General features: G+C 43.8%; 1 protein-coding gene across 3 annotated transcripts in view; it reads left to right on the top strand.

The window, feature by feature from the left end:
* LOC119009398 (transformation/transcription domain-associated protein) overlaps nucleotides 1–26,038 on the top strand; it is a 78,399-nt gene extending 52,361 nt beyond the window's left edge. For 2 of the 3 annotated variants that reach the window (XM_037080623.1, XM_037080624.1), the window contains exons 58-72: nucleotides 694–889; nucleotides 1,657–1,775; nucleotides 1,872–2,018; nucleotides 3,124–3,224; nucleotides 5,151–5,352; nucleotides 6,815–6,976; nucleotides 11,006–11,096; nucleotides 11,272–11,477; nucleotides 12,408–12,669; nucleotides 18,194–18,419; nucleotides 18,585–18,802; nucleotides 19,488–19,672; nucleotides 20,362–20,565; nucleotides 22,633–22,827; nucleotides 24,921–25,205. In XM_037080623.1, coding sequence (XP_036936518.1) covers nucleotides 694–889; nucleotides 1,657–1,775; nucleotides 1,872–2,018; nucleotides 3,124–3,224; nucleotides 5,151–5,352; nucleotides 6,815–6,976; nucleotides 11,006–11,096; nucleotides 11,272–11,477; nucleotides 12,408–12,669; nucleotides 18,194–18,419; nucleotides 18,585–18,802; nucleotides 19,488–19,672; nucleotides 20,362–20,565; nucleotides 22,633–22,827; nucleotides 24,921–25,205 — 2,799 coding nt within the window. Of the gene's footprint in view, nucleotides 1–693; nucleotides 890–1,656; nucleotides 1,776–1,871; nucleotides 2,019–3,123; nucleotides 3,225–5,150; nucleotides 5,353–6,814; nucleotides 6,977–11,005; nucleotides 11,097–11,271; nucleotides 11,478–12,407; nucleotides 12,670–18,193; nucleotides 18,420–18,584; nucleotides 18,803–19,487; nucleotides 19,673–20,361; nucleotides 20,566–22,632; nucleotides 22,828–24,920 lie in introns of all 3 variants that reach the window. The other variant, XM_037080625.1, reaches the window with a different exon arrangement.
* Nucleotides 26,039–26,302: the final 264 nt, after the last annotated feature.

Below are 26,302 nucleotides of genomic sequence, written 5' to 3'. Positions count from 1 at the left end.
ACCTCTTATCTGAAACCTTGTCTCCAAACACTCTATATCTACTTTCTAACCATGTTGTCACCCTATTTCCTCACTCCTTTTGCTCTGCTTTGTTGAATTGATTGCGATATTTAAGGAATTCTCTGCTTCATTGTGCAGTACACCACACACTGAAAGCAACAAGTAATAATGGGAGGGTGATGAGGCAGAAATACACAAGACATTTTTGATGGCAAAAAACCTTATTATGCATGTTAAAACACCCAGAGTTGTCTGGTTCTGGAGCATCAACTTGAAAATGGAATAAAAAAAAATGTACATGAGATTCCTGTAACTTAAAAAGTATGACAGTCACTGATTGACAGCAGATGGCCACCGTGTGAGTTATGCAGTGCAAATGAAACCAAATTTGGCTAGTAGCATAGATTTGTTGTGTTTTGTAGACAGAATATTAACAAGATTAAGTGCAGCTGGTATACTGTCTGGACAAAATCTTTGAAGCAGACCATAGAGCCAGCCTGGGAACACGAAATGTAAACTGTAAACAAAAAAGTTAGCCATTGCAGGCGCAAGAAGCATTTGGCGGCTGCTTCAGATCTATCACCATAAAAGTTTAAAGAGTGCAAGTGTAGTGAGTGGGCTGTAGAGATAATCACGATCCTGTGTGTATGATATAAAAAGTTGAGATTTCTTTCTTCTTCCATCCACCCCCAGGCGGCACAGCAGATCATTGAGCTGCAAGAAGCGGCCCAAATTAATGCAGGGCTTCAGCCGGCTAACCTGGGCCGCAACACCAGCCTTCACGATATGAAGACTGTGGTGAAGACCTGGAGGAACCGACTGCCAATTGTTTCTGATGATCTGTCCCACTGGAGCAGCATCTTCATGTGGCGCCAGCACCACTACCAAGGTACAACACGAATGACCACAGATCCAGCACTGCCTGTCAAATTTGTCACCAGAGAGGCATACATTTATGTCCACATGCAAGACTATTTGCAGGTTGTATGAATCTTGCAGGGTAACACTCTCATGCAGACACACTCTACCAGTTCCACAAAGAGCTCTTCTCAAAGAAGGCCACGATGTTCAGAACCCCTTCAGGGTCTCTGTACATTTCCAGATGTCAGCTTGCTACAGCACTCTCTCTCTCTCTCTCTCTCTCTCTCTCTCTCTCTCTCTCTCTCTCTCTCTCTCTCTCTCTCTCACTGCAGGACACAGTGCACACACACTCTGACACACACACATATTTACCTTGCTCAGTGTTCAGCTCTCTCCCGCGGTGACTTTGAAACCATTCAGAGAGGCAGCCACTGCAAAATGTGATGTCTCAAGCAACTTGAGCTCCAACTCGCACAGTGAGGCACTGCAATAATGATAGCGCTGGTTCTGCAGCACCATGCCAATAAAATCCACTTCATTTATACGTGACAGCCTTCAAACTTATGTTAAAGTGAAATGGAATTTTCTTGATGAAATTCATCGCCATGGCCCATTTACTGTTCAATACGTTTAGTGTCCCCAGTGCCCTCCTGCATTATGAGAGCTGAGCTTTCAGTGTGCTAGAAGATCACCACACTGCTCCAAGCTATACTTTTTTGCGTACTTCTTCAAACATGACACTTGTGTTAAAAGAAAAAAATACCATGTTCATCACTGTTTTGTCTCTGTCCACAGCCATAGTGACGGCATATGAGACGAACACACAGCATGATCCAAACAACAACAATGCCATGTTGGGAGTTCATGCATCAGCTTCTGCTATCATTCAGTATGGCAAGATAGGACGCAAGCAGGTAGTGGTTTAGGCTTATGAACCATTTTTACTAAGTCATGAAGTTCCTTTCTTTTAATTGTGTTTGTGAAATCATATCACTCTCTTGTTTCCTAAGGGTTTGGTGAATGTGGCTCTTGACATCCTGAGTCGTATCCATACCATCCCCACAGTGCCCATTGTTGACTGCTTCCAGAAGATTAGACAGCAGGTCAAATGTTATTTGCAGCTGGCTGGCGTCATGGGCAAGAATGAGTGTATGCAGGTGAGTGTCCCTGTACCACATAATACACCCTCTGTCTTAGACCCACTATATTTCAAATTAGAGAATTTCATTTGTCCAGTGAACTCAGTATCGATGCATATGGCGTCATTAACTGACCCATCTATCATTTCACTGCTACTTCTTTTTTCACATGCTTTGACACGTGAACACTTGCTTTGACAGTAAATTGTTGATTGTTACATGAACAATAGTCATGACTATTGGCTCATGATTGTTAGGTATGCATCTGCACATAATTAAGAATAGAATACAAATGTCAGTGTGTTAAAAATCATTGTTAATTTATTAGCATAGACATGCACATTTCTATTTCAGCTTGTAAAATGAAATATTTTCTTGGTAAACTCATTTTATACAAGGAGCAGAACTTATTTAGTTTGTGCAATCTTGTCATGTGTCATCAAAACATGATAAATGTATCCCGTTCCATGTAACACCTGCACCATAATGCAGCACAGCTGCAAGACATTTGCACTGTGGTAATGCATGCTCCAATTTGAAATAAGCCAGCCTCTACTGAGGATCAACACATTTGATTCACTGAGTGTGATTTAAATACTTGGGTTGATTTCTGTGAGTAGTAGGTGGAGGCTTAGTTAGTAGCAAGAAGTGTTTGGCGTGGCTCTAGGTGACAAGTTATAGCTGCGAGACTTATAAGAGTGTAACTCAGGAGCTTGCTCTTAAGCCCATGGAGTACTCTGATTAATAGGAGCAGTTCAGCACACCACAAGTCATTAAAAGTGCCAGTAGACACTCTTCTCTCTCTTTCTCTCTCTTTTCTATCTCATCTCCTCTGGTTCTCTCTGTCTCTCTCTCCCGCTACACATCGTTTGTCACAGCAGTACATAGGGGACACCTAATCAGAGGCTCACCATAATGGAAGTTTAGTCCCCCGAACACCTCTTTTCTTACTTCTTAATGAACACCGAGCAGTTTGTTTGTTTTTCACCTGTGATTATGGCCCTGTCTAAAGCCGAGTGTCGCGGTATCTTGTTCGCGATTCCTCTCCCCAGCGTCCACAAAAGTTTCTTCGCTGCAGTTTGGTGTAAAGTTAAAGCTGTGTTGTTCACTCTGCCTCTGCTAGGGTTTGGAAGTGATCGAGTCGACCAACCTGAAGTACTTCACCAAGGAGATGACGGCTGAGTTCTACGCTCTGAAGGGCATGTTCCTTGCTCAAATCAACAAGTATGTCTCAGTGTTGCCACTTTGTAGTAAACTTCAACTTCTTTCCATTTTCAGGTCTTCACAATCTGAATTCAACCTTTTGTCTGTCACTGTCCTCTATTTGTTTGTCACTGCCTTGTCCCCAAGGTGGTCCCTGACCTCTCCGTGGGCGTTTGTTGCACATCAAGGCACAGCAGTCATGTTTAATCTGCCTCACCTCAGACTGGCTCACCTCTGAGATTATGTTACTGGGTCAACCCCGTGATGTGGTTTAGATATTAATGTGCATCTGTGTCATCAGTTTGTGAGGGTGTCAGTAATGTGTTTTTAGCTGCAGGGATTGCCTGTGGAGCGTACAACTGCTCTTTTCACGCTTTGCTGGGTACCCAAAGCCCCACTCTTTAACACCCCTTCAGCACCCCCCTTTTCACCCGTCATCTTTGACGTGACATGGTGTCCTGAGGGGTGAAAGACAAATTGAGGAAGGCTTATTAAATGTATATGCAGCTCAATAATTAACTCGAGGCAATTTGCAGGAATCTCTGGGATCAGCAGAACTTGCCTCCACCTCAGCAGGGTTTATTGCAATCATTAAGTTTCCCTTACACCAGGGGAGAATTAACAGCAGAGTGGGGGTTAGGGGTTGAAAGAGTGTGTGTGTATGTGCGTGCGCATGTGCAACCACATGTGCTAAGGATTTTGGGATCATTCAATTAAACGGGTGTCAGAGATTTGACAGTCTGTTGGGTGCCTGTGCTCCTGTTGAGCCGGGTAGTGGAAACTGTTAATGTACTTTAACACTGGCAAAGTGACTGAGGCAACCCCATTAAGTATTACTGGAGGGTCCTCGGCTCTGACTCCCATAGCAATCAAGCTCCCATTTCTTAATCACATGCCAAAATGCCTTTTATAATAACACATTTTAATTGATTGGCTTGGGAGACATTTCACTGTAAGTAAGTGGGAGAGTAGTTTTGGAAGCACTCCTAAAATGGAGGTCCATTTACCAACTGTAGCTCAGTAAGGCTTTTTCATTGACAGGCCTGTCTTCTTGTTTTGACTGCAGGGTGGTGCGTCTCCGGTGCCTCTTGCATCTTATTTATTAATCAAAGGCTGAAAGGTGTGCGAAAATTATTCAGACTGCGTGCCAACGAGCAGTTAGAAGCTGCTTGGCGTGGTGAAAACAGCTGATGATTCAGAATATATTTCCCTGTCAGCATAAATGGTGCAGTCAAAATGCAAGGGGGCCCCTGCCAGATTTCACCTGTCTATTTCTTTGCCTGCTATTTAACAGTTTCTAAATCGGATGCTCAAAGTGTGACTGCTAGATTGCAGTGCCAGAATAAAAAAAACCCCAAGGAGTCTCAAGTTTATCAGCCTGCAGATTTCTCTGAGCTGTAGCAATGCTCTTCACGGTCACTGTATTTGTATACAGATAAATATAGCCGTTACGAGGAGGTTTTTACCTTGCTGCGGCACTGTCATTTCTGATAAAATAGGAAGACGTTAAGCTCATATGTCACCCAGCATTAAACGGATTGATCCACACAGTATGATAGGGTTGGGTTCAACTCATATTACAATATAGCAAAAAGCCTGAACTCTAGGTGACATTAATTCATGCTGGGTTAAATGCTTACTCTGTAATGCCGAGGGGAAAGGCCTTGAAGATTACAGCAAATGAAATATGGTGCTTATTGATGTGTAGTACATAATTCAGAATGTGATCATCGTAATCTGTTTCACACTCAATCTTTCTCGTTTTCAGCCCCCCTCTCCCTTCTCCCAACAAGTAAATCCATCCATCTCTTTCAACCCTCCCCTCTCGCTCCTTTCTTTCGACACAACCCTACCTCCTCTCCCTTCCTCCTGCTATTTGCCACTTGCCCTTGACTACTCCACAGTCCATCCCTTTACTCTCTAATGCTCTCCGTCTTCTCATCTCAGGTCAGAGGAGGCCAACAAGGCCTTTTCAGCAGCGGTGCAGATGCACGACGTCCTGGTTAAGGCCTGGGCCATGTGGGGCGACTACCTGGAGAACATCTTTGTCAAGGACCGCCAGCTCCACTTGGGTGTCTCAGCCATCACCTGCTACCTCCACGCCTGCCGCCACCAAAATGAGAGCAAGTCCCGCAAATATCTTGCAAAGGTGATGACTGAAGTGGAAGGGATGCTTTTTGTGTGATTGTGTGAGGCCTTTGTTTTTTTTTGTTTTTCAGACAAGGTCACTTTTAATTCCCTTGTTTCCTGACCCCATCTAGCCCATTTATTATTGGTGCTGATGAGAAAAAAACCCTTTCCCCTTTTCAAACTCTGCCACAGTTTCAAACAGGGAGTTGTAGTGATTAGATCGATTAAAGTCCAGCGGTAGACAGTAGTGTGTGGATGGGTTCTCATGGCAGATCGATGGTGGAGTGGAGGCCAGCCCCTAGCGTGCAGTGGTGTGGGGGGGTTAACAGACTAATGGCCTCCCCTTGGAGACACTCCAATCTCATGACTCTCTACATGGACCGACCTTTCCCTCACAGTCAGACCTATGCTACCATACTTACCCATTGAGTAAGCCCTGTGTGGGAGGCAAGGCTTCCTTGCTAACAACCACCTAACCTTCTCACACAGACACACACCAAGTCATTCAGCGCAGCCCCTCCAGAGGTTAGCACAGAAAGACCTCTATATGCTCCTATAATGGATATAACTCTGAAAGCTGCTCTGCTCTGCCATACTGTTCAGAGGTCAGGTGGTTCTCTATAGCAGAAGATGCAGCAACATCAATTTAGATGACGGCACAAAAAGTAAGAATATTATTACGATTTATGTAATTTCTTTGAGTATTTGCCTCAATAAAAACACAAACTGTGTCTTATTTTTCTTATTTATTAATGAACCGACGGGGGATGAGAGATTGTGAAAACTTGACTAAACTGCCTGCTGGGTCTCTCTTTCAACGAGCCACAGGAGAGTCCGATTAGAGAGACTCTACCTCAGCGTCAAGCTTGATAAATAATAAATATGCTGTTGCCACATCCAGGGTTAGCATCAGGCATTACTATCATTATCTGTTTTAATAATGGCTGCTAGCAACTCCTCATTCCAATTAGATGTTATACTGGTGACCCCCTCTGGTATTGTGCTGCCAAGCTGGGTTGGCAGTGCTTAGTCCTGACGGGTGAAGTGAGATGACCAGTCATTACCAGTAATTATACACAATCTGTGTACCGGGGTTGGCTCACTGACGAGAGCCTGGGGGTGGGTTGAGTGGGGTTAATGTCTTCATTATAATGTAGTTGCACACGCAAGCACACCAGGGGAGGCGAGATCAACACCACACTGGCTCAGCTTTGATCATGTTCAGGTTCGCCATGATGTGCACATTCATTGCTCCTGCTGTGAACAGAGCCAGAGAAGCAGCAACGGTCTGATTAATGATGGAGACTTTACCTCTGAATATTTGGTGTCAAACAGTAACTTCTTTTTTTGTGAATGGAACATGTGACTGCCTTGGCAGAATGGCAAGAGTGTTGCATTTAATTTGTTGTTTTTCATTACCTGTCTGTCCGCATGTCTTCACCTCGCGCCCCCGCGTCTGGTTTTTTTTTTTTTATCTGTAGGTGTTGTGGCTTCTCAGTTTTGATGACAAGAACACCCTGGCAGATGCTGTGGACAAGTACTGCATCGGAGTCCCGCCCATCCAGTGGTTGGCATGGATACCGCAGCTCCTGACCTGCCTGGTTGGTTCAGAAGGCAAACCGCTGCTCAACCTAATCAGCCAGGTGAGCCTTTTTCAAACCTCCCAGATTGAGATTGGCATTGAGCTCAAGCCAAAATCCTCTTAGTCTCTGTTATCAGCTTTTTATCAATGAAAACAGCTCAACCAGTGATCTCAAATAATTGTTCTAAAATCATATCTCTCCACCTCTTGTTGCTTTTTTCATTTTTTCCCTTCAGTTTCATGTCTAGATGTCTGCTCCACCCATCAATCATTCATATTTTCTCCTCTTGGCTTCTTTCGTGCATTTGCGGCAGCACATCTGGCTGGTGTGTTAGCATCAGTGTTCATGCACGTCTTTCTAATCAAGATAAATTAACTGCATTCACGCCAAAGTGGCCTCTCTCCTGCTTTCTATTTACCAAATTAAGCATTCAGATTCTTTCACTGTCCCCTTTTACAGCAATTTACTGGCTTTCACCGATCCCTGGTGAATTGGTTTTTAAATTATTTGTTCAAGAAATGATTATAAAGTTAATATCGTGCGCATCCGCACTGCGGGAACAGAGCTGGTAATTAAAGCGAGGACTAATTTGCTTTGCTTAATGGAGTATTATTTCCGCACAATTTAAAGGGGGGGGATCTTCAAAGAGTAGTCTGCTATAACAAACAGCCGTCTTTGCCGCAAAGAAGGAATATTGTATAGATGATATGAGAGAAATTGGAGAATTAAAAAAAAGAGGGGGAGGGGAAGGGGGTTTTCAAATACAAGTGGATGAGATCATGGGAAGTCGGACAAAGTGTGTGATTAAATAATGACTTTGGGAATTATCTGTACTTTTAAGCATGCGTTACTGCTGGCATAAGGCAAGTTAGCTGTTAAATAAATGAACACAGCAGCAGAAACGTACTGAATCATTTGCTTTTATGTTCTTGTCAATTATTTTTTTATATACCACATTAACCTTTTTAGGTGTGGACAGGATAAGGTTGTTACATGGTTATAAGTTGTGACTTGTTGGGTAAAGTTGAGTCATTTAAACTCGTACCTGCCTTTTGCATGAATATGAGGGGATGTCAATGGGTGACTGTAGAGATTTTCAAGCTACAGAGATGCACACCTCCCTTTTGGTCTGCTTTGTCACCCTGTAATGACTGAAGGGTAAAAGGTTGACACCGTCTTCTTCATCCCCTTTTTTATGTAAAGAGACACCCACATTTTAATGCATGGCAGGCTTTGTCTCTGCACTCGCCTGAATTATTTAGAGTTTCTCTGCAGCGGCGGGATGTTTAAAAAACGTATGTTGAAATATTGATGAAGGTGAGGAGAAGAGCGCCCGGGGCCAGGCGGGAAGATGAATCAGAAGTTAACAGAGAATCTCAACACCTCTCACCACACGCGCTCCTCTCTCACCCTCCCTCGCTGTCTCCTCCTTGTCTGCCATTCGCCCTCTCCCCCTCGGCCCACCTCAGCTTCGCCAAAATATGACATTTCTTATCTTCCCATTAGTGGGCTGATCTCTAGTTCCTCCTCTTCCTCTCTGCCTTCCTTCCTCTTTCATCTTTAATGCTGCTGTTAGCTACCACTTAGGACTCCTTCTTCCCGTTACCCCTGACTCTCGATCTTTCTTCCCTCTGTTTGGAGTGCTGTCACGATGAGATTCATTAACATTTCTCATTTGCTGTATGTGCAATAAATTAAATTGAGAAATGTGAGAGATTAAGAGAGGGTAGTGTATAAACAATTGCACAATACCGTTTTTGTAAAGGGTGTGCAAATGTGCCCACATTTAACCTAATTCGAGGGCTGACCCCAGTGCTTTTATTGCAATTTTAGTAGACGTCCAAATCTGTATTTGAAGTGCTCATCATTTTTTTTCTCTTTATTTCTTCTCAGTGTGCCCCAAAAAAGGTATTTAGGACAGAACTAATGTATTCAGTTGACTTAAGAGATTTGGGTTGTGTATCCTTTTCTGCAGATTTTGCAGGAGGAGGTTACAATAACTTATCTCATGACTAAGTCTGTGGCTTTTTGTACTGGAAGCATTCTGCATACAGCTGTTCTCAAGCCACAAAAGAGCAGTTAAAGGCTTTGGTGGTGATTGAAGGTGCTCCATAGCAAAATTGCCTTACTACCGAGGAAGTGAAGAGTGGTTTTCCAAGATGTAGTTCAACGCAATAATAGTTTTCATTCTTCCCCTTTGTACCATCTCCAGGCTGTCCAGGCTTAGGCGTACAACAGCAGTTGTTGGTTAATCCTATCTGTCTCCCCTGCTTTTACAGCGCAGACTGACCAACCATGTAGCGTTACATTGAGTGACGGAGCTGAGTCTCTTGAAGAATTTGAGACCTGCCGGGATCTGGAACAGCTCTTTTAGTCGTCCAGTCTAAGCAGAACTACAGTATGTTGTAGTTAGCCGTGGGCCAACCCATTCTCAGCGGCAGCTTTTAGACTTGAGCCAGTTCTTGTGAAATCTTGATTTGTGCAGTTTGAGGATCCCTCTGAAGACCTGCACTGCATGTCAGAGGAATGTGGAATGAGTCAGTGAAAGCTTGGAGGGTCCAAAATCCATTTAGCCTTAGGCTGAATTGTGGGGAAAAATGCTTCTTCTCTTTCTTTGTCTATCTCTCTCTCGTCTATCCCCTCCCCAATCCATTCCCTACCCACTTTTACCCGTTTTGAGCTCAGTTTTGTTGTTGAGATGCGGAGGTATCCCTTTCTGCCCTGCAGACATATTGAGGGTCTAAAAGGGATCAAGTGGCTGTGTAATTGCAGCCTATGAAATTGCGCTCCGGGTCCTGAGAGAACGTTGTGGTTTGGTATTCTACCAATATCCAATGGCCCAAAAAAACGCCAGACTCAAATAGTCATCCTTTGTAGAAATTTAAGGAAAATCTGTTTTTTATAACCTGGTTATTGTTCCTGTACTTGTACTCATTTAAAAAAAAAAAAAAAAAAAAGAAGAAGACATTTTTACCTGACTACAACAGAGTATACCATGGCAGATAGGAACATGACTGCTCAGACAGTCCTAGATGTCATAAATAAACTTCCGAGGTGGCCATATTTTCTAAACCTGTTCTTTTTTTAGAGATGAATAATTTATATTTAAGATGTAGAATTTGTGTATGGTTTTTAAAAAAATGGCAGGCTCCTGTTGTCGCCTCTGTAGAATTTCAGTGAGCATTGTCTCAGCTCATGTTCTACCTTTAGGCACTCGCTTTGTACAGTCACAGTGATAGCTGTGTCGCAGTGGTTGCCCCCCTCATGTATTAGAATGAGATTTGGTGACAAGTGTGGAATTGATATTGTAGCCACATAAAGGAGGCATTTTGAGAATGTGTTCAAAGCTTTCACTGGATGTTCCAGACTTTATTTAAGGTGTTTAAACAGAGTGTGTTTAGCTCAAACACTTTGCATAGTGCCATCTGAGCCAGCAGGAATACATGAAGAGATGATGAATGAAATAAACCTATATGAGGTGAATTTGCCTTGACTAAAGAAAGTCAAAACTGAAAGAAAAAGTGAATACTGAATCTTGATTTTCTCACTTGGATGCTGAACTACAGTACAGTCAGTAGCGTACTGATCCTACCTCCTGCCTGAACTGTGAATCAGAGACAGATGTATAAATTATACACCAAAGGTAGACACTGAATTCACCTGCTGCCTCACTTATCAAAGGGATCCTACTCCACCAAGTTGGAGGTGAATTTGCTATGTGTTAACTTGAAATCTCTCATGCCTTCGCTTCAACCATTAAGCCTTTCCCAATGTTGTTGGTGACTTTTCTTGAAAGTCTTGAGGGCAATTTCATCATCAGTCACATTCAGTTTTTGTAATTCAGCCATGACGTGTTTGTAACTCCCCTGACTCAAAGCTTCAAACACTCCCTCTGTTACAGCAAAGGTCTCTGACTGTATCAGTATGATCTCTCTCTCTCTAACACACAAACGCTGTCTCTCTGTCCCACTCTCCCTCCACCTCTACCTCTGTCTGCCTTCCCTCTCTCTCCTTCTCTCTCCTTCTCTCCTTTGCGTTCCTGAGGGGGAGTCTTTGAAATGTAATCTGTGACCCTCTTTTATCTGCTAGGTGGGACGAGTGTACCCCCAGGCTGTCTACTTCCCTATCCGCACCCTTTACCTGACACTGAAGATCGAGCAGAGGGAGCGCTACAAAAGTGGTAAGTAAACATTGCTGTCGTGTGTTGCCTCGTTGTAGATACTGAGCAACAAAAATTATCTGTCTACATCCTGAATTATTAAACATAATATTTGTAAAGTTAAAGAAAACGTGTTTCCTGATTACCTTTCTTTCTTCTCTTTCCATCCTTTCGCCCTCTTACCCACTCTGCCCAGATGCATCTGGACAGCAGCAGCCCAGTTCAGTGGGGGCTCAGCCTCACTCGGGGGCCTCCGACCCAGGGCCTATTCGGGCCACTGCCCCAATGTGGCGCTGTAGCCGGATCATGCACATGCAGCGGGAGTTGCACCCAACCCTGCTCTCCTCCCTGGAGGGCATCGTGGACCAGATGGTGTGGTTCAGGGAGAACTGGCATGAAGAGGTGAGAGGACAAAGGTGCCGGTTTCGTTTATTCCAGACTTTGGTGCTACGTGTGTGCTTACACTGGATCAGTTGGTGAGAAAATAATACAGCTGGTTGTGAGATGCAGTGCATCTCTGCATATGAGAAAAAGCAATGTGTTTGTCACACCACCTGGTCAAGCAGTCTAAGGGGTTGTCCTGACTTGTCTGTGAATAGATCGTCTCTCATCCGAAACTTTGTTTCTATTGACATTTTAATTGTCAATTGTATTCAAAATAGAACTGGCAGAAGACTCTTGCACATTTCAGACAGTAGGTCTCCTTAATTTCATTGCCTCTTGGCTGGTATTTTCTGAAGCACGTCTACTTAAATCTGCCTGCCTTTCACCAGTAGCTACTTGTGTGGATGTCAGTGCAGGATGTCGGGCTGACTTCAACTTGGTGCTGCTGCAAATTGTTTTAGCCATGCTAGGCAGCATCCACATAAGGTAGCTAGTCTGTGGGTGGAGGGGAAGACTGGGAGAAAGAGGCAGCAGGAGGCGAGAAGACTGAGACAGGTGATGGATGGGTGCAGTGAGCGTGTAGGATGGGGCGAGGGATTTAGGGCCGGAAATTTGTTGGTGTGTGTGTGTCTCTGTGATTATCTGTGATGGTTTGGGGCACTCGGCAGCAGCTGCAGACTCTATGCTTCGTTCCACGGGGCAAGCAGGGGCAGAGGCGTGCTCTGCTATCATCACCTTCCCCCTCTCTCTCTTGCTTTGGTTTCTGTGTGACATCACAGAGCTACACCTTTGTTCCTTAAGAACAATGTGGGTGCCACTGTTCTTTGCTGACCATTTGTCAGCGATCTGACTCAACAGATACCTCAGATGAAATGTTTTGGGCCCTCTCTTACTAATATTACTGTAAAACGTCCTCACTATTTCTCCATGTTCCTCCTCTCTCTGCAGGTCTTGAGGCAGCTTCAACAGGGCCTGGCTAAATGCTACTCGGTGGCATTTGAGAAGAGCGGTGCAGTGTCTGACGCCAAGATCACACCGCACACACTGAACTTTGTCAAGAAGCTGGTCAGCACCTTTGGCGTTGGCTTGGAGAATGTCTCCAACGTGTCCACCATGTTTTCTAGCGCTGCCTCAGAGTCGTTGGCACGTCGGGCCCAGGCCACAGCCCAGGACCCTGTTTTCCAGAAGATGAAAGGCCAATTCACAACTGGTCAGTTTCAGATATACTCACCCTTGTATTGACTCAGAACAGACAGAAAGAAAAACAGCTGTTTAAAAAGCTCTCACAACACAGGTTGTTCCTGTGTTTACTTTTTGAACTTAGTTGCTTTAAACATTTAAACAACATGAAGCATTGCTGATTTACCTCTTTGAACCTTTAAAGAGACAAAATGTGAAGCTTGTGTTTTCAGGCGACCGAAAACACGTTTTGTTTGGGTTTTTTTGACTATTTGACAAGGTGAGACCATCGGCCAGGTAGTGAAACCAGCAACACCTAGCTCTGTTCCCTTAAGCCCGGAATCACACATCAGCCACCTTTCAGCAAACAAGAGCGCAATTCTTGTTATTGTTTGTCCACACAAGTTAAAATGACGAGATGGCCTCTGTGGCGATAGATTGAACAGGTCACGTTGTATCCTCATGGACACTCGTGCTGCTTATATCAGCGCGGAGCAGCTGGAGCATTGGTGTTCTGCAATGTAATTAAGGTTTCCAACAAGATGATGGGATTTCATGGGAGGGGTAGTTTCTGGTGACTGGTCAGAAATAGGTGTGTGTGTGTGTGTGTGTCTGTCTTTATTACACTGTGTGAGTGTGTGTGTACGTCTACAGTGGTTTTGATTATACAGAAGTCAGCTGCATTTTTAATCTTAGATGGTGCAGCACTTCGATGATGATCTCAACAAGCACAAAACCTGTCAGGGGATGATTAAATACAGCTGATGACTCTTAGTTCTCCTTCCTCAGCTGACACTTTAAAACAGTGAACTCTATAAAAGTTCAGCCTTTAGTCTCAATGGCGTTTAAAAGTTTGTTAAAAGAGATTTGATGCAATACATTGCTCTATTTGAACTGTAATGAAATTATTTTATTTCTTGGCAGCTTCGGAGTGAAACTGACCATCAATGCAGGTTTTATGTATTTATAGTGCACCAGAGGCTAACTAAAATAATTCCACCCATATTGGCACTGAGCAACTTTGGCCAGTTATATTGAAATGTTAATGTAGTACCACCAGCCACCAGTCGAGTGCTGTTTTATTGTGGTTGGAGCTGGAAGTTTCCTCTTTGCCAGGTAACCAAGCATTTTGAAAGGATACCGCTACTAAAAGTACCATGGCACTAAGATGAAACAGTTTCCTTCCCTTGTTTTATATCAGTTCAGAACAATAGCAGGGAAGCTATTGTGTTCTCATTACAGACAAAATCCTTGATTGAAGGTTAGAACTGGCATTGAATTACTATCGTAAACGGGTCTTGACTGTCCAGATTCACTTAAATCATCAAGATAGGATGATATACCTACTGTATTTATCTCTCAGAGGTTTTTAATGTTGGGACTCTTCACAGACATCTGCTGGGCTTTGTTTCACTTGATGTTGGACTTTCTCTTCCAACAGGAGATTAGAAATTACACACTGAGTGCATTGACAGTGTGAATTGGCAACCGTGTGCAGCTTTTATCTTCAAATTGAATACCCTTTTTAATTCTGAAACCTCAGAAAATTCCTAATTGCACATGTCTGCTTCACCGCTCTAGTCTCTGAGCAGTTGTACACTGATGTGACATCAAAGATTAGAAGTTAGAAGACACTCTGCGATGACAACTCTGTGATCCATTCCCAGTTTTCAGATTAAAACATTTCAAAGCGGTGATTCTGTGATATTCATATGTAAGCTAGTAAAGCAGCGATGAAGCCTCCAGTCATTTTGGCCCGCATGTTCAGATTCATATGCGAGCTGTGGAATCCAACAGGACAGGTGCAGTTCTAGTTTAGCCAAGGCCCCCTCTGAGACATTTTTCTCCAAACAATCATTCCCCTGTTTTTGGAAGCCACGTGTCTGTTTTCCTACATTGCATAAGGGAGTTGAACCACAGTTCAGTGGACCCGGTTTAAACGAGGCTCGTCTGCAGCTCCCCCAGCTTTCAGGGTTCAAATAAAACTTCCCACTCACATGGACTGACTGCACATACATGTTCGCTAAATTGCACTCATAGTAAACCGTCTGGTCTCTCCTTTTTATTGCTTTTCCGTGCAGCAACTCCTCCCTCTCCTTCCTCCTTCCCCTCTCTGCTCTTCAGTCTCTCCTGTGCTTTTCCCCTCCACTGGTCCTGTGAGTGGCCAATAGAGCTAATGTGTTTGGCCCTGGGATAGAGGGGGACAAGGACAGCGAGTGAATGAAAGGCAGCTAGTGAAAAAATAATCACCTGACTTGGAAAAATGTATAATATAGGTGAGCCAGAGCTTACGAGGCTTGAAAAATTACGAGGAGAATAAAGAGAGAGAGAGGAGATGATCAAAGAGAAAACAATAGGCATGAGGGGAAGCAAGAAGACAGGTGTGATGTCATTAGTGAGCAAAAGCATGTGAGCGGCACACGGACTGACTGAATGAACAACACAAACAAGAGCGAGCGAGACTCGGAGCGAGTAGCGTGCTGATGAATCTTTCCAGATGTTACGGTGCCAGCTGTGCTCACGCAGCCAGGCGTCACCAGGGCTTCTGCCTCGCAGGGTGCCTGCCGACCATCGCTACCCAGCTGTCCCCCCGGCGACGTGGGAGCGGGGCCGACAGAGACTGAAACCACACAAGCCTTCCAGAGCGGAACAAACAGGGTTTACAGAGCTGCTGAGCAGCCAAGCTCCCGTTCCCCGCACCGCGTTAGTGGCTCACTCGCTTTCACAGGGTTTGTGGGCCGGAAAATATGGGTTTATGTGTGCACATATAACATTTGGCAGCAGGGAGGCATTCAAATCCAATTATGGTGAATGCTATTTGCATGAGTTACTGTTTTAGCAGTGGATCTGTTCCAGAGACTTTTGTCAAAAGAGCTTCTTCTAACTTTCTTGGCTTTTTAATTTGGTGTGTATTGAATAGTCATTCGTCATGCAAAAATGACATTTAGCATAGTTAAATGTAACTCGGTATAATTCTATTAGCAGTTTGGCTCAGCACCTATGTACCTTCAGTTAGTTGTCAGTCATAAAGTTTAAATGTGAACTTTTATTGCCAGAAATCCCTTACACACTGCTGCGATGACCTCTGCAACACTCAGCTCACCAATCAGACACTATAAAGCTGGCTGCATCCCACCACACACATTCATACAATCCCACACTCATGGGGGAATGAAGGTTCTCTATACAGAGGTGGCCCACCTCCTGAGTCTAGATCCATAATTTGGTGCAGCGGTGCACATCCTCTGCTGTGGTCTGTCAGGTAGGGCAGAATAGCAGCCTCGGTTTCTATACACAGGTCAGAGAGCAATCTGGATACTTTCCACACCGCACTCCTCCTCACTGCATCCTATTCCCCCAGCTCGCCGATGGAGCAGGGGTCAAAGATGAGTTCAGGGGGACTCAAAATAACTCTCTTCTGGCCTCACTGGCTGTATTGCACTCTGCACTCAGCGCCTCTGTAGCTTCTCTCAGAAACTGTCTGCAGGTTTAATATTATACTAGGTTAATTACAATCTGACACGTCCATTCTTTCTTTTATTGTTAAAAACATAACTGTAATGTTAATGTCAGAACACCAGTTGGTCCTTGCATACATTTCAGCTGCCAACAGATGCAATGAAAATCTGGTAAATGTAGTAAATAAGTAGTAAATGTAAATTGAAGGAGCCACAGTCAGAAGTGTTGCTGCTGACCACCGCATCAGAGCACTCAGTTGTGTATAAAAAGTCCCAGGTAATGACCACAACTAAGTGAAATATTGGTTTGTCTTTTATTTTTGACTACATGTATTTTATGTGCAGCCATCTTCAAATTTAAACAGTTAAAAATGTTTTAAATCCAATAAAGATGGATTATATAACTTTATAGCTACGTGGCTTCAAATGGTGGAGTGCAGCATGTCTCGCTTTTTTCTATTTGTAAGCATTATACACTTTTATGGAGCTGAATTGTTGTCGGGTTGCAATTCCTCAGGACTGTTTCAATTTTCCCTCCGCTATCGAGGCAGGTGAATTGCAGGCAGACGGATAGCGAAATAGGGCCACTCTGAAAAGAACATTGGCTGTTTTAAAGGGCTTATTTAAAGTATTAGGAGGTCTCACTCCGGGAGAGATTGAACGGGTTTGAAATGGCAAGGCCTTGCAGTTTCATGGATTCATTATAACAGGCGGCACAACAGGGTGTACTGAAATAGGAGAGAGGTAGGTGTGTGTGTGTGTGTGCATTCATGTTACAGAGATGTCCTGGGGGCTTTACTCTAAAATGGAAAACCTGCCTTGCTCACTTCCCCTCCTTCCGTTGTTATTGCCACCGCTCATCACAATATGTTATGTGCAATATGAGTTGTGACTTGAAACAGGAATTTAATACTTTAAGACTCTCATTTTTATAGCTCTAATTTAATCAGCTCCCAGCCTCCATCAGGGAGTTTTAAGTCGATAGAGCAAACAGCTCTCCTTGTGCTGCCAGCCTGCCATGAATAACTTATCCATGAAGTTCCCTCAAGCAAGGCAGCACACTGCTGGAGTGGAGTGGCCGACAGTGCAACACAATATTTAGAATGGACATTTCCCAGATGTAAGTTTGTGTAACCGCTACCCTCCCCTAAGCCATCACTGTGAAAAACAAGGTGTTGTTAGCCCATGTTACTGGGCAAACAACAGCGAAGTAAACACCCTGATCCCCCTTTAATTAATCTGAACCATTTGAAAATTCAATAAAAAGACATTGCAGAGCCCTTTTAATACCACAAACTTTAATCTCTATGACTCCATTTATTTCTGCTCCATTTTCTTGAGTAATGACTCCACTTTGAGTCCCTTGTGTTTGCTGCCTGCATGTATCTTAACGTTGGATAGTATTTCATTTGCCGAGGTTACTTAGAAACATAGCAGTATTTATAGCACAGGTGTGGGAACGTATCGCTGCAGGAGAGGTTAAAGGTCATGTCCAACACACTTGGGAGCTGCCCACTGTGTTACAGTCTTGTGTGGTTGGGGGGTTAGTGTCTTGCTGAAGGGCATTTTGAGGATAGTTGATTTGGTAGGTGAAAGTGTAACACATGGACTCTCCATTCAGACTTTCTCCGCCTGCCTGAGGAATTCAGCTGGCGTTTAATATGGTATATTTGTTGTTTTCTTCTCTGACATTTTTAATATCACATTCTGGTTTCAGTAATGATACTAGATCCTTAAGTACACCAAGAGAGTCAGAAAAATTATTAAATGAAAATGCCAGGGATTTAAGAAGGAGAATGTTTGATAGATCAGGACATATGTTGTCCAAGTTGCAGAGATTTTTTTATTTATTAATTCATTTTTCAGGTTTTTTTAACTCAGAAAAACCATGTGTGGGCTATTATTTTCAACAACTAAGTTTATTGTTCAGCTGTAAAATAATGCACCCATGTTTGATAAGCACATCAAATGTGTGAATATAGGCTGATACACCGAAATCAGAATTTTTTACTCCCTAATATCCACATCAGTCGAGTATCGTCGGACTCTACTTAGTAGATTCTTTTTGTAACAATAACTTGTCTCTCCTCCTCCCAGACTTTGACTTCAGCGTGCCGGGCTCTATGAAGCTCCACAACCTGATCTCCAAGCTGAAGAAGTGGATCAAGATCCTGGAGGCCAAGACCAAGCAGCTGCCTAAGTTCTTCCTCATCGAGGAGAAGTGTCGCTTCCTCAGCAACTTCTCCGCGCAGACGGCTGAGGTGGAAATACCCGGGGAGTTCCTTATGCCCAAACCAACGCACTATTACATCAAGATCGCAAGGTAAAGGACCCCTGGGCCTGGTAATCAGGGTGTTAAATAACACCAAACATGAGCCAAATATTGCTCCCGTGCAGCTCTTCCAACCACTTTCACACATTAGAATTTAAAGGTCTTTTTCTGTTCCAAAAATATTCTTACTTCAACTCTCTCTGCTCCTATTTTCAGGTTCATGCCCAGAGTGGAAATCGTTCAGAAACACAACACAGCAGCACGGCGTCTGTATATCCGTGGCCACAATGGCAAGATCTACCCGTACCTGGTGATGAACGATGCTTGTCTTACTGAGTCACGCCGAGAGGAGAGGGTCCTGCAGCTCCTCCGCCTCCTCAACCCCTGTCTGGAGAAGAGGAAGGAGACCACCAAGAGACACCTCTTCTTCACTGGTAGGACCAGGGACCAGAATGGGACTAGGGATACAATGATTGAGTATTTGTTTTTTACAGCATCGTATTTTTACGTATACATGGTCATTTCTATTGCTGTTGTTTGCAGTGACCCTCCTCTTTCATTTGTCTTATCATTCTGTCTCCCTCACACACCACACACACAATTTCAATTTGCTTCCAAGCACTATTTCCTCGCCTGTCATCCCCCGTGGTTTGCCTCCACCCAGATGTTTGCCCTCTCTCCATTTACGCACTTGATTGGTTTGTTTAAAACAGAAATATGGATGGGGAATTCAGCAGTCCCTTCTAACCCATTTCCTCCCAACTGGAATGGCTGGTATTGGTTTAATTTGGGGCTGCTGGTGTACGTAAACGTTTAGATGCGTGCGCAGCTTTTACCTTCTTTGACCCCAGTTGGTGCTGAGAGCTGACATGCCTTCAGAGCAGCTGTTTACCAATTCTGGAGTATTTTAGTTGTAGGTTTAGATCTGTGGTTTACACTGTGGCAAAAACAGGGACTGTGCAACCAATTGTTTACAGTTTGTGTCTTTTCCTCTCCCTTTCCCTCCTTCCCTATTACTGCTCTCTCCTTCTTTTTCTCTGCTCCCACTGCTCTGCCCCTCCCCCTCTTTTTCCCCACCTGTGTCCTGTCCTCCTCCTCTCCCTCCCTCCATATCTCCAGTGCCCCGAGTGGTGGCAGTGTCGCCTCAGATGCGGCTGGTCGAGGACAACCCTTCATCTCTGTCACTGGTGGAAATCTACAAACAACGCTGCGCCAAGAAGGGCATCGAACATGACAACCCCATTTCCAGATATTACGATCGTCTGGCAACTGTGCAGGCCAGAGGCACACAGGCCAGCCACCAGGTATGGAGACGGTCATGTAAACAGATGTGCACTTACAATGGCATGATACAGCCTGCATTGATACGCACCCTGGGTGTTTGGATTGTACTTTTACAGCAGTCATGGACGTTTTTTTTGCTATACCGTGAAACCATTTATCTTTAAAAGAATAATAGCCTTGTTTTCAGGTTTGTGACAGTGCATTTTTCAGGTATTCCAATTTGTTTTTAATTTGTTCTGTTTAGTCAAAAATAAAGGTAATAATTCTTCAGGTAATTATAAACACAAACAATTACCAAATTTGGAGATTTATGGTTTTTACTGTAGAGGGATCATTTTCAATAGGGGCTTTTTCTGTGGTGGTCCAACTTAATTTTCAAGATACGTCTTTATCAACCAGTCAACACATGAAAAATGGAGTCTTCAGTAAAATACAGTACTGTGTTGTCATTCGCATTTGCTTCTAGATGACAAAACTGTGAAATTATGCGGTCTGCTCCTGGAGACTGATCATCACCTAAACTACCCATTAAAAAGAAAAAGTAGGCCAACCAGCCCAGCTGCCTAAAGTCCCTGAAATGGCCAACGTGGTGCTACTTGCTTGTGAATAGTTAAAAAAGGCAGCAGCCAGTAGCAAGGATCATACGTTATGAAAGGCCTGATATTAGCCCGACTACTAATCTCTACTCCCACCTCTTGTCTTCTACCAGGTTCTGCGGGACATCCTGAAAGAGGTGCAGGGCAACATGGTGCCTCGCAGCATGCTAAAGGAGTGGGCTCTCCACACCTTCCCCAACGCCACTGATTACTGGACCTTCCGGAAGATGTTTACCATCCAGCTGGCCCTCATCGGTCTGGCTGAGTTCATGCTCCACCTCAACAGGCTCAACCCCGAGATGCTGCAGATAGCACAGGTAGGAGTGCAACCATACACCACCAACAAACATGTTGGACCGTGTGTCAAGGGCAGCGGGATCAATATGATGAGGGTTAATTCAATAGATATACACTCATAGATGCATTAAGAGATCACCATTACCCTCTCCGTATCGGGCCATATGAATTACCATTCTCCCCCATGACATTCACGCTAGGCGTATCAGTCAGCCCGCGGCTGTCAATGTGAAGGATGTTTTGACAGAACGTTATATTCAGTCCCTGTGCTCTACAGCTTTCAAAGACGTTTCAATTTGAAGAGTCCGTGTTTGTGTGTGCGTGCGTGCGTCAGATTCTCAGTCCTTACACACATCCGTCTGGTGCTTGGGGTCTGCAGACAGCTTTCTCAAAGTCATTATTAAAGATGATTGTGTCAGCCGGCCACCCCCTCCCCTCTGATCCTAATCGGCCTTTGCTGACAGGCGTTCCTCCGGGCAGCTAAGCACTGGTATTAAGCCCCCTCTCTGCCTGTTCCACTCCGCAGATCCCATTAGACACAGGAGGATTACGGTACGGAGAGTGTGCGCACAGACAAACACACACAAACAAACAGAGAGGGAGAGAGAGAGAGAGAGAGTGAGTGCAAGGACAGGACATCATAGCCGTAGCATTGTGCCCCACCCTGCCTAAAGAGAGACCTTAAGTTCCTTCAAGTTGGCACTTACAGAGCTCAGTGGTGCTTCGAGGTATCAACAGAAAAGGCCCTGCTTTGTGGCATTCATTCAAACTTAATTCTCTCAACAGCTGTCTTATATACAGCATCACATCTCTCATCTCCTTTGACATTCAGGAAATCCTCTAGTGTCTGTCATTTCTCACACTCAAGTTCACTAGGTGTGACTCACTAATACCATTCACACCAGCCCCAAAATGAAGCCATCGTTGGCCGCTGCTCTGGCGATTTAGCATTCTGAGCGCTGCCTCCACAGCCAACCTTCTGCGGGCTTATCTGAGCCTCCTGGGGGTCGCTGGTGTCTCAGCCCACTGCCTTGAGGCCCTCTGCTGGGGCCTGGAGGAGCAAATGACAGTAGGAGAGGGGGGGGGAGACGGGAGGGGAGGGAATTAAGGAGAAGGAGGGAAAGAGGCGAGACAGAGGAGGAGAGGGAGCACGAGCTGGAATGAAATGCTCTGCTATAAAGCTGTCAGAGCCACTCACCTTTTCATATAAGGGAGCTTATCTTCCCTGGAATGGCTGCTTGTGTAGCGGCCTCTCGCACATAAATGCAGGCTTATGGATGAAAACTTGGCCGTATATATTTAAGTCAGCGGGGAGCGGCGGGGAGAGGGGAGTGGGAGTGAACTGAGGATTATAGATGTTCTGCTGCTGATAGTTTGACGTGTTACGGTGTCTGGGGCACGCAGATCAATAACTGCAGCCATTTCGTTGGTGTGAGCTTGTTTAGTAACTCCCCTAGCCTTTCTGAAGAAGTTATTTTCTTGCAGGGGCTCATGTTGTTGAAGGACTGCTGAGGACCTCAGAGAAAGGAATATTCATAGGTTATAGCTCCTTATTTTCTAGTGGTTATGAGCAGGTAGTTCTGAACAATTCTTTATTTATTTATAGGTCCAATATTGAAGAAAGTGGGACTGTCTTGCCTATTTACCTTTTATAAAGCAGGTCTAGGTGCTTTATAATATCGCACTAGTATAAAAATGCTCAATCCACAAAGAAGTCCCCACAGCCCGCATTTAGACAAACTATTAGGACTTCTCTAAAGTTGTGATGTCATAACTATACAGTCACCGCCCTCAGCCATGACATCAGCTGAGTTGCAAAAACGCATGCACAGTTGATGTGCTCTTGTAGGCCTGAGCGATGCCTGCTCAGGCCTACAAGAGCTGATCAATCAGAGCAGATTTTGCATATTTTTTCCCCATATAAATCATGTAAACATTCTTCAGTTGAAAAAATAAAATAAAAAGTATGCACCAAAAAGTATATATAAACGGCAGCTATAAAATATCCAAACCTACCTCCTGTGTACACTTGCTTCGAAGACAATTGTTCTTTAAACTTTATGTCATACTCTGTTTTCTGTTTATAGGACACAGGAAAGCTGAACGTCTCATACTTCCGCTTTGACATCAACGACGCCACAGGCGACCTGGACGCCAATCGCCCCGTCCCGTTCCGCCTGACGCCGAACATCTCCGAGTTCCTGACCACCATTGGCGTCTCCGGCCCCCTCACTGCCTCCATGATCGCCGTGGCACGATGCTTCGCACAGCCCAACTTCAAGGTAACTACTCTGCTGGGAAAATTGTTACATTACTACGATCAAATGAACTACAGACGAGAATAAAAATGCTTTATTATACAAATGAATAGAAGGATTGAACATGGCATATGATCAGAGGTCTATCCTGTTCAGATATTTCATATTAGGAGCTAGATGTTGGATTTCAACAATTGTTAAGGTAATATTGTTTGAAAAAAATTTGGTCAGATAGTGTTATTAACAATGGGTCACATGCATGTGAAGAGGATCAGATGTTTGCTCCCGAGTTTGCCTTCTCTACTGCAGGTGTTGGGTTTGCATCGCTGTCCTAAACTGGCCAAATAATTAGTTATTGCAGCTTTAATTAACACATCTCTTGCATCCTTTTCAAAACACTATCATGAAATGTAAAACAATCACACTGTGAAGATATTTAAATATTAGAATACCTACACTTGAAAAATTACACATGAGTGTTGGTTGGGTTTTAGCTTAGAGATTTGAGGTTCAAGTCTGCGGGCAGCACCAGTGAGCGTAATTTCATTCTGTCACGAGGAGCCGGTGGTTTGTTGTCAAATTCAAGCTCCTGACGAATTCTCCAGATATTATTTAGCACTTAGACTTACCCAGAGAGAAAGTTCACCAAGGCACGACCAAACAAAAACAATGCTATGAAAGCAGGAGCTGCTGTGTGAAGTATCTGCAGCAGGCCGTAATGACAGGCGTGTGGTGTCTGTGCATAGGTCCGGCTCATGCTTTAAGTCCGACTGATGTGGACGGCGCACAAGTGCTTAAGATGCAAATAAACAAAACACTCCACCATGTGAACCAGTTAAGGCCGACTGCCAGCTTCTTGTGGTTGGAGAAAATGGACGTTTCCAGGGAAAACAGCAAAACACAACAAACATGTAACAATCATCCACTCAAATTTATTGAAGCCTGAAACCAGATAAACACTTTAGGTAAGGTTAGGGAACAGTGCGTACCTAGTTAGGTGATGATTGCTAGTGTTGTGGGCCTGTCATGGTTTTGTCGGTTATGTATTTCAGTTCTGTGTCACCATAATGGTTTCTTAACAACACGAGTGATTTCCCTGAGGATGACTGACACGCCCTCAATTGGACTTAGCAGCTTTGTTTTATGTGAATGTTTGAAATTGGCTCCATTTAAACTGAGGTTTGATCACGTTTCATTGCTCTCATTCCCATGATGCACACTTTCAACACGTGGCTTAGAATGGTCCACCCAGAAGATTGGCCTGCTGTGTGCATTGAAACAGCATTCCTTGACACATAATTTAGAACTTCAGATAGAAATAGTGGTTATCGGATTAGCAAGTGGTCTTGTGAAAAAAATGTTACGTGGTGGCAAAGCTACATGGCACAATGCTATGAAAAAGGTCGATATATGAGCTTTTCATGTCATTTTTTGCAAGCTAAAATCAGTGAAAAGAGGGAAATCATTTTGAAAAAAGTAAGAAAATCTGTCCATAAGCTATACTTACTAAAGGTCCACTTACAGGCAATATTAATTTTATTTTTTTAAGCTCTTTTCAACCACATCTTTCTGTCTTTGGTCTTGATCAGTGGATGGTGCTCAGTCGTTACCGTGTGACCCAAGTATGAAACTTTAGTGATGTGGAGGGAAATCATTATCCCTGTCTATGGTCAAAGAAAATTGAAAGCTTTGGAAAAACCAAGTCAATGGAACTTTTCTCCCAAAAGTATCTTTATTAGTTTTCAGGTCACACAGAATAGAATCTGAAATACAGTTTGATATATCTTGACAAAATCCTACTCCACACTAATGCAAACTTATGGATAATTTTACTATACTAGATACTGTACTACATTTAAATCGTCTGAGGGGTCCAGAGTAAAGCTTTTGTTACTTTAATTTATTTCTTTATTTTGCTCAAACTTCTCTCAACTTTCCTGTTTATTATGGGAATCATTTTCTGGTGGTCAAAACTAATTGCAAGTTAAAGAATTAAGTGAATAAATTAAAAATAAATAAATTAAAAAAATGCCAGACTTACGCTGTCAGGATGTTTTATTGTACATGCATCTATACCGTTAATTCTTACATGTCCTCATTTCCTCTGTCTCTGATAGGTGGACGGCATCCTGAAGGCAGTCCTTCGAGACGAAATCATCGCCTGGCACAAGAAGACCCAAGAGGACACCTCCATGCCTCTGTCCCCCGCCGGCCAACCAGAGAACATGGACTCCCAGCAGTTGGTGTCACTGGTCCAGAAGGCTGTCACGGCCATCATGACCCGCCTCCATAACCTGGCTCAGTTCGAGGGAGGGGAGAGTAAAGTCAACACCCTGGTGGCTGCAGCAAACAGCCTGGACAATCTGTGCCGCATGGACCCTGCCTGGCACCCCTGGCTCTGAGGAACCCGTAGAGAGTGAGAGGGATGAGATGATGCAGGGCAAAATAAAGATGTTACTTTTACTACTCGTCTGACAAACACACTCTTTACTGTAACTCCAGTTAATCACGGAAGTGGGAATCAAGTTGAAACAAAGGCCCTGGCTGTCACACCGGTGGTATGAACAGGGCTCGCCAGTAGTTCAGTCTGGACTGATGAATCTTTTTATGAAAATCTCTCCTTTGACTTATATTTATTTTTATAACTACACAACAGGGACTCTACGTGACACGCCAGTTGCCTGTCTTCAGTATGACAAGGAGACAGTACAAATGTTTCTGTTGGTACCATAATGAGCCCCTCACTCAAGCTCAACGTTTTTTTGCTTTTTTTTTTTTTTTAAGATGTGGGGAAAATCTTCTGCAGTTTGCTTTAGCGGCGTCCATGTTGCATCAAGAGCTTACAATCTCTACTTTGATTTTTTTTTTTTCCTTCTGAAACAGCCATTTGTCCTGAATGTGTATTTAAACAGAAAAATGTGTAGCTTCTTTTGTATCCCTGCCGAATGAGGAATTGTGTCACCATGTTCGACTTTTCCAAAAAGCCATTTCGCTTCACGTGTCAAGTCTTTTTTTGCATCAGTCTTGTTGTAATGTAACAAAGTAAAACTACTGGGCGATTGGACAGTGTAATAAGCTATAGCAGCTGCGATGCAAATGTTTAATTCCCGAGCTGGCTGTGTCTTCATATTCCTCCCCTTTTTGTAAAGGTACAACACCTTTTCCAACAGAAGTGTTATCTCTTGCTTTGTAAATAAGCATTTTGTTTTAATAAAATGCTCTTTTTTTAAATACAGACGCTGTGTTGGCTCTTTTGCGGTAACCCCCCCGCTGGGTCTTTTACTCGATTTCAACCAGTGAATCTCCAAAATGAGCTTCAGCTTTGCTCACAATTACCATGAAGTAAATCTTCCATTACTTTTCTTTGTGAGTCTTTTTCTTTTCTTTACCAGTTGTAAAACAGCGATTATAACCAGTAATCTCCATCTGTGCCTCACATCTACTGCATCACTGTCACAGCTATAATCACCCTGAAGGACGTACTCTGGGATATTATTGC

Source organism: Acanthopagrus latus, chromosome 20 (assembly GCF_904848185.1).
Source record: "Acanthopagrus latus isolate v.2019 chromosome 20, fAcaLat1.1, whole genome shotgun sequence".
In the NCBI taxonomy this organism is placed as follows: Eukaryota; Metazoa; Chordata; class Actinopteri; order Spariformes; family Sparidae; genus Acanthopagrus; species Acanthopagrus latus.
Note: the sequence above shows the minus strand (reverse complement) of the source record. Positions and strands in the feature narration are given on the sequence as shown.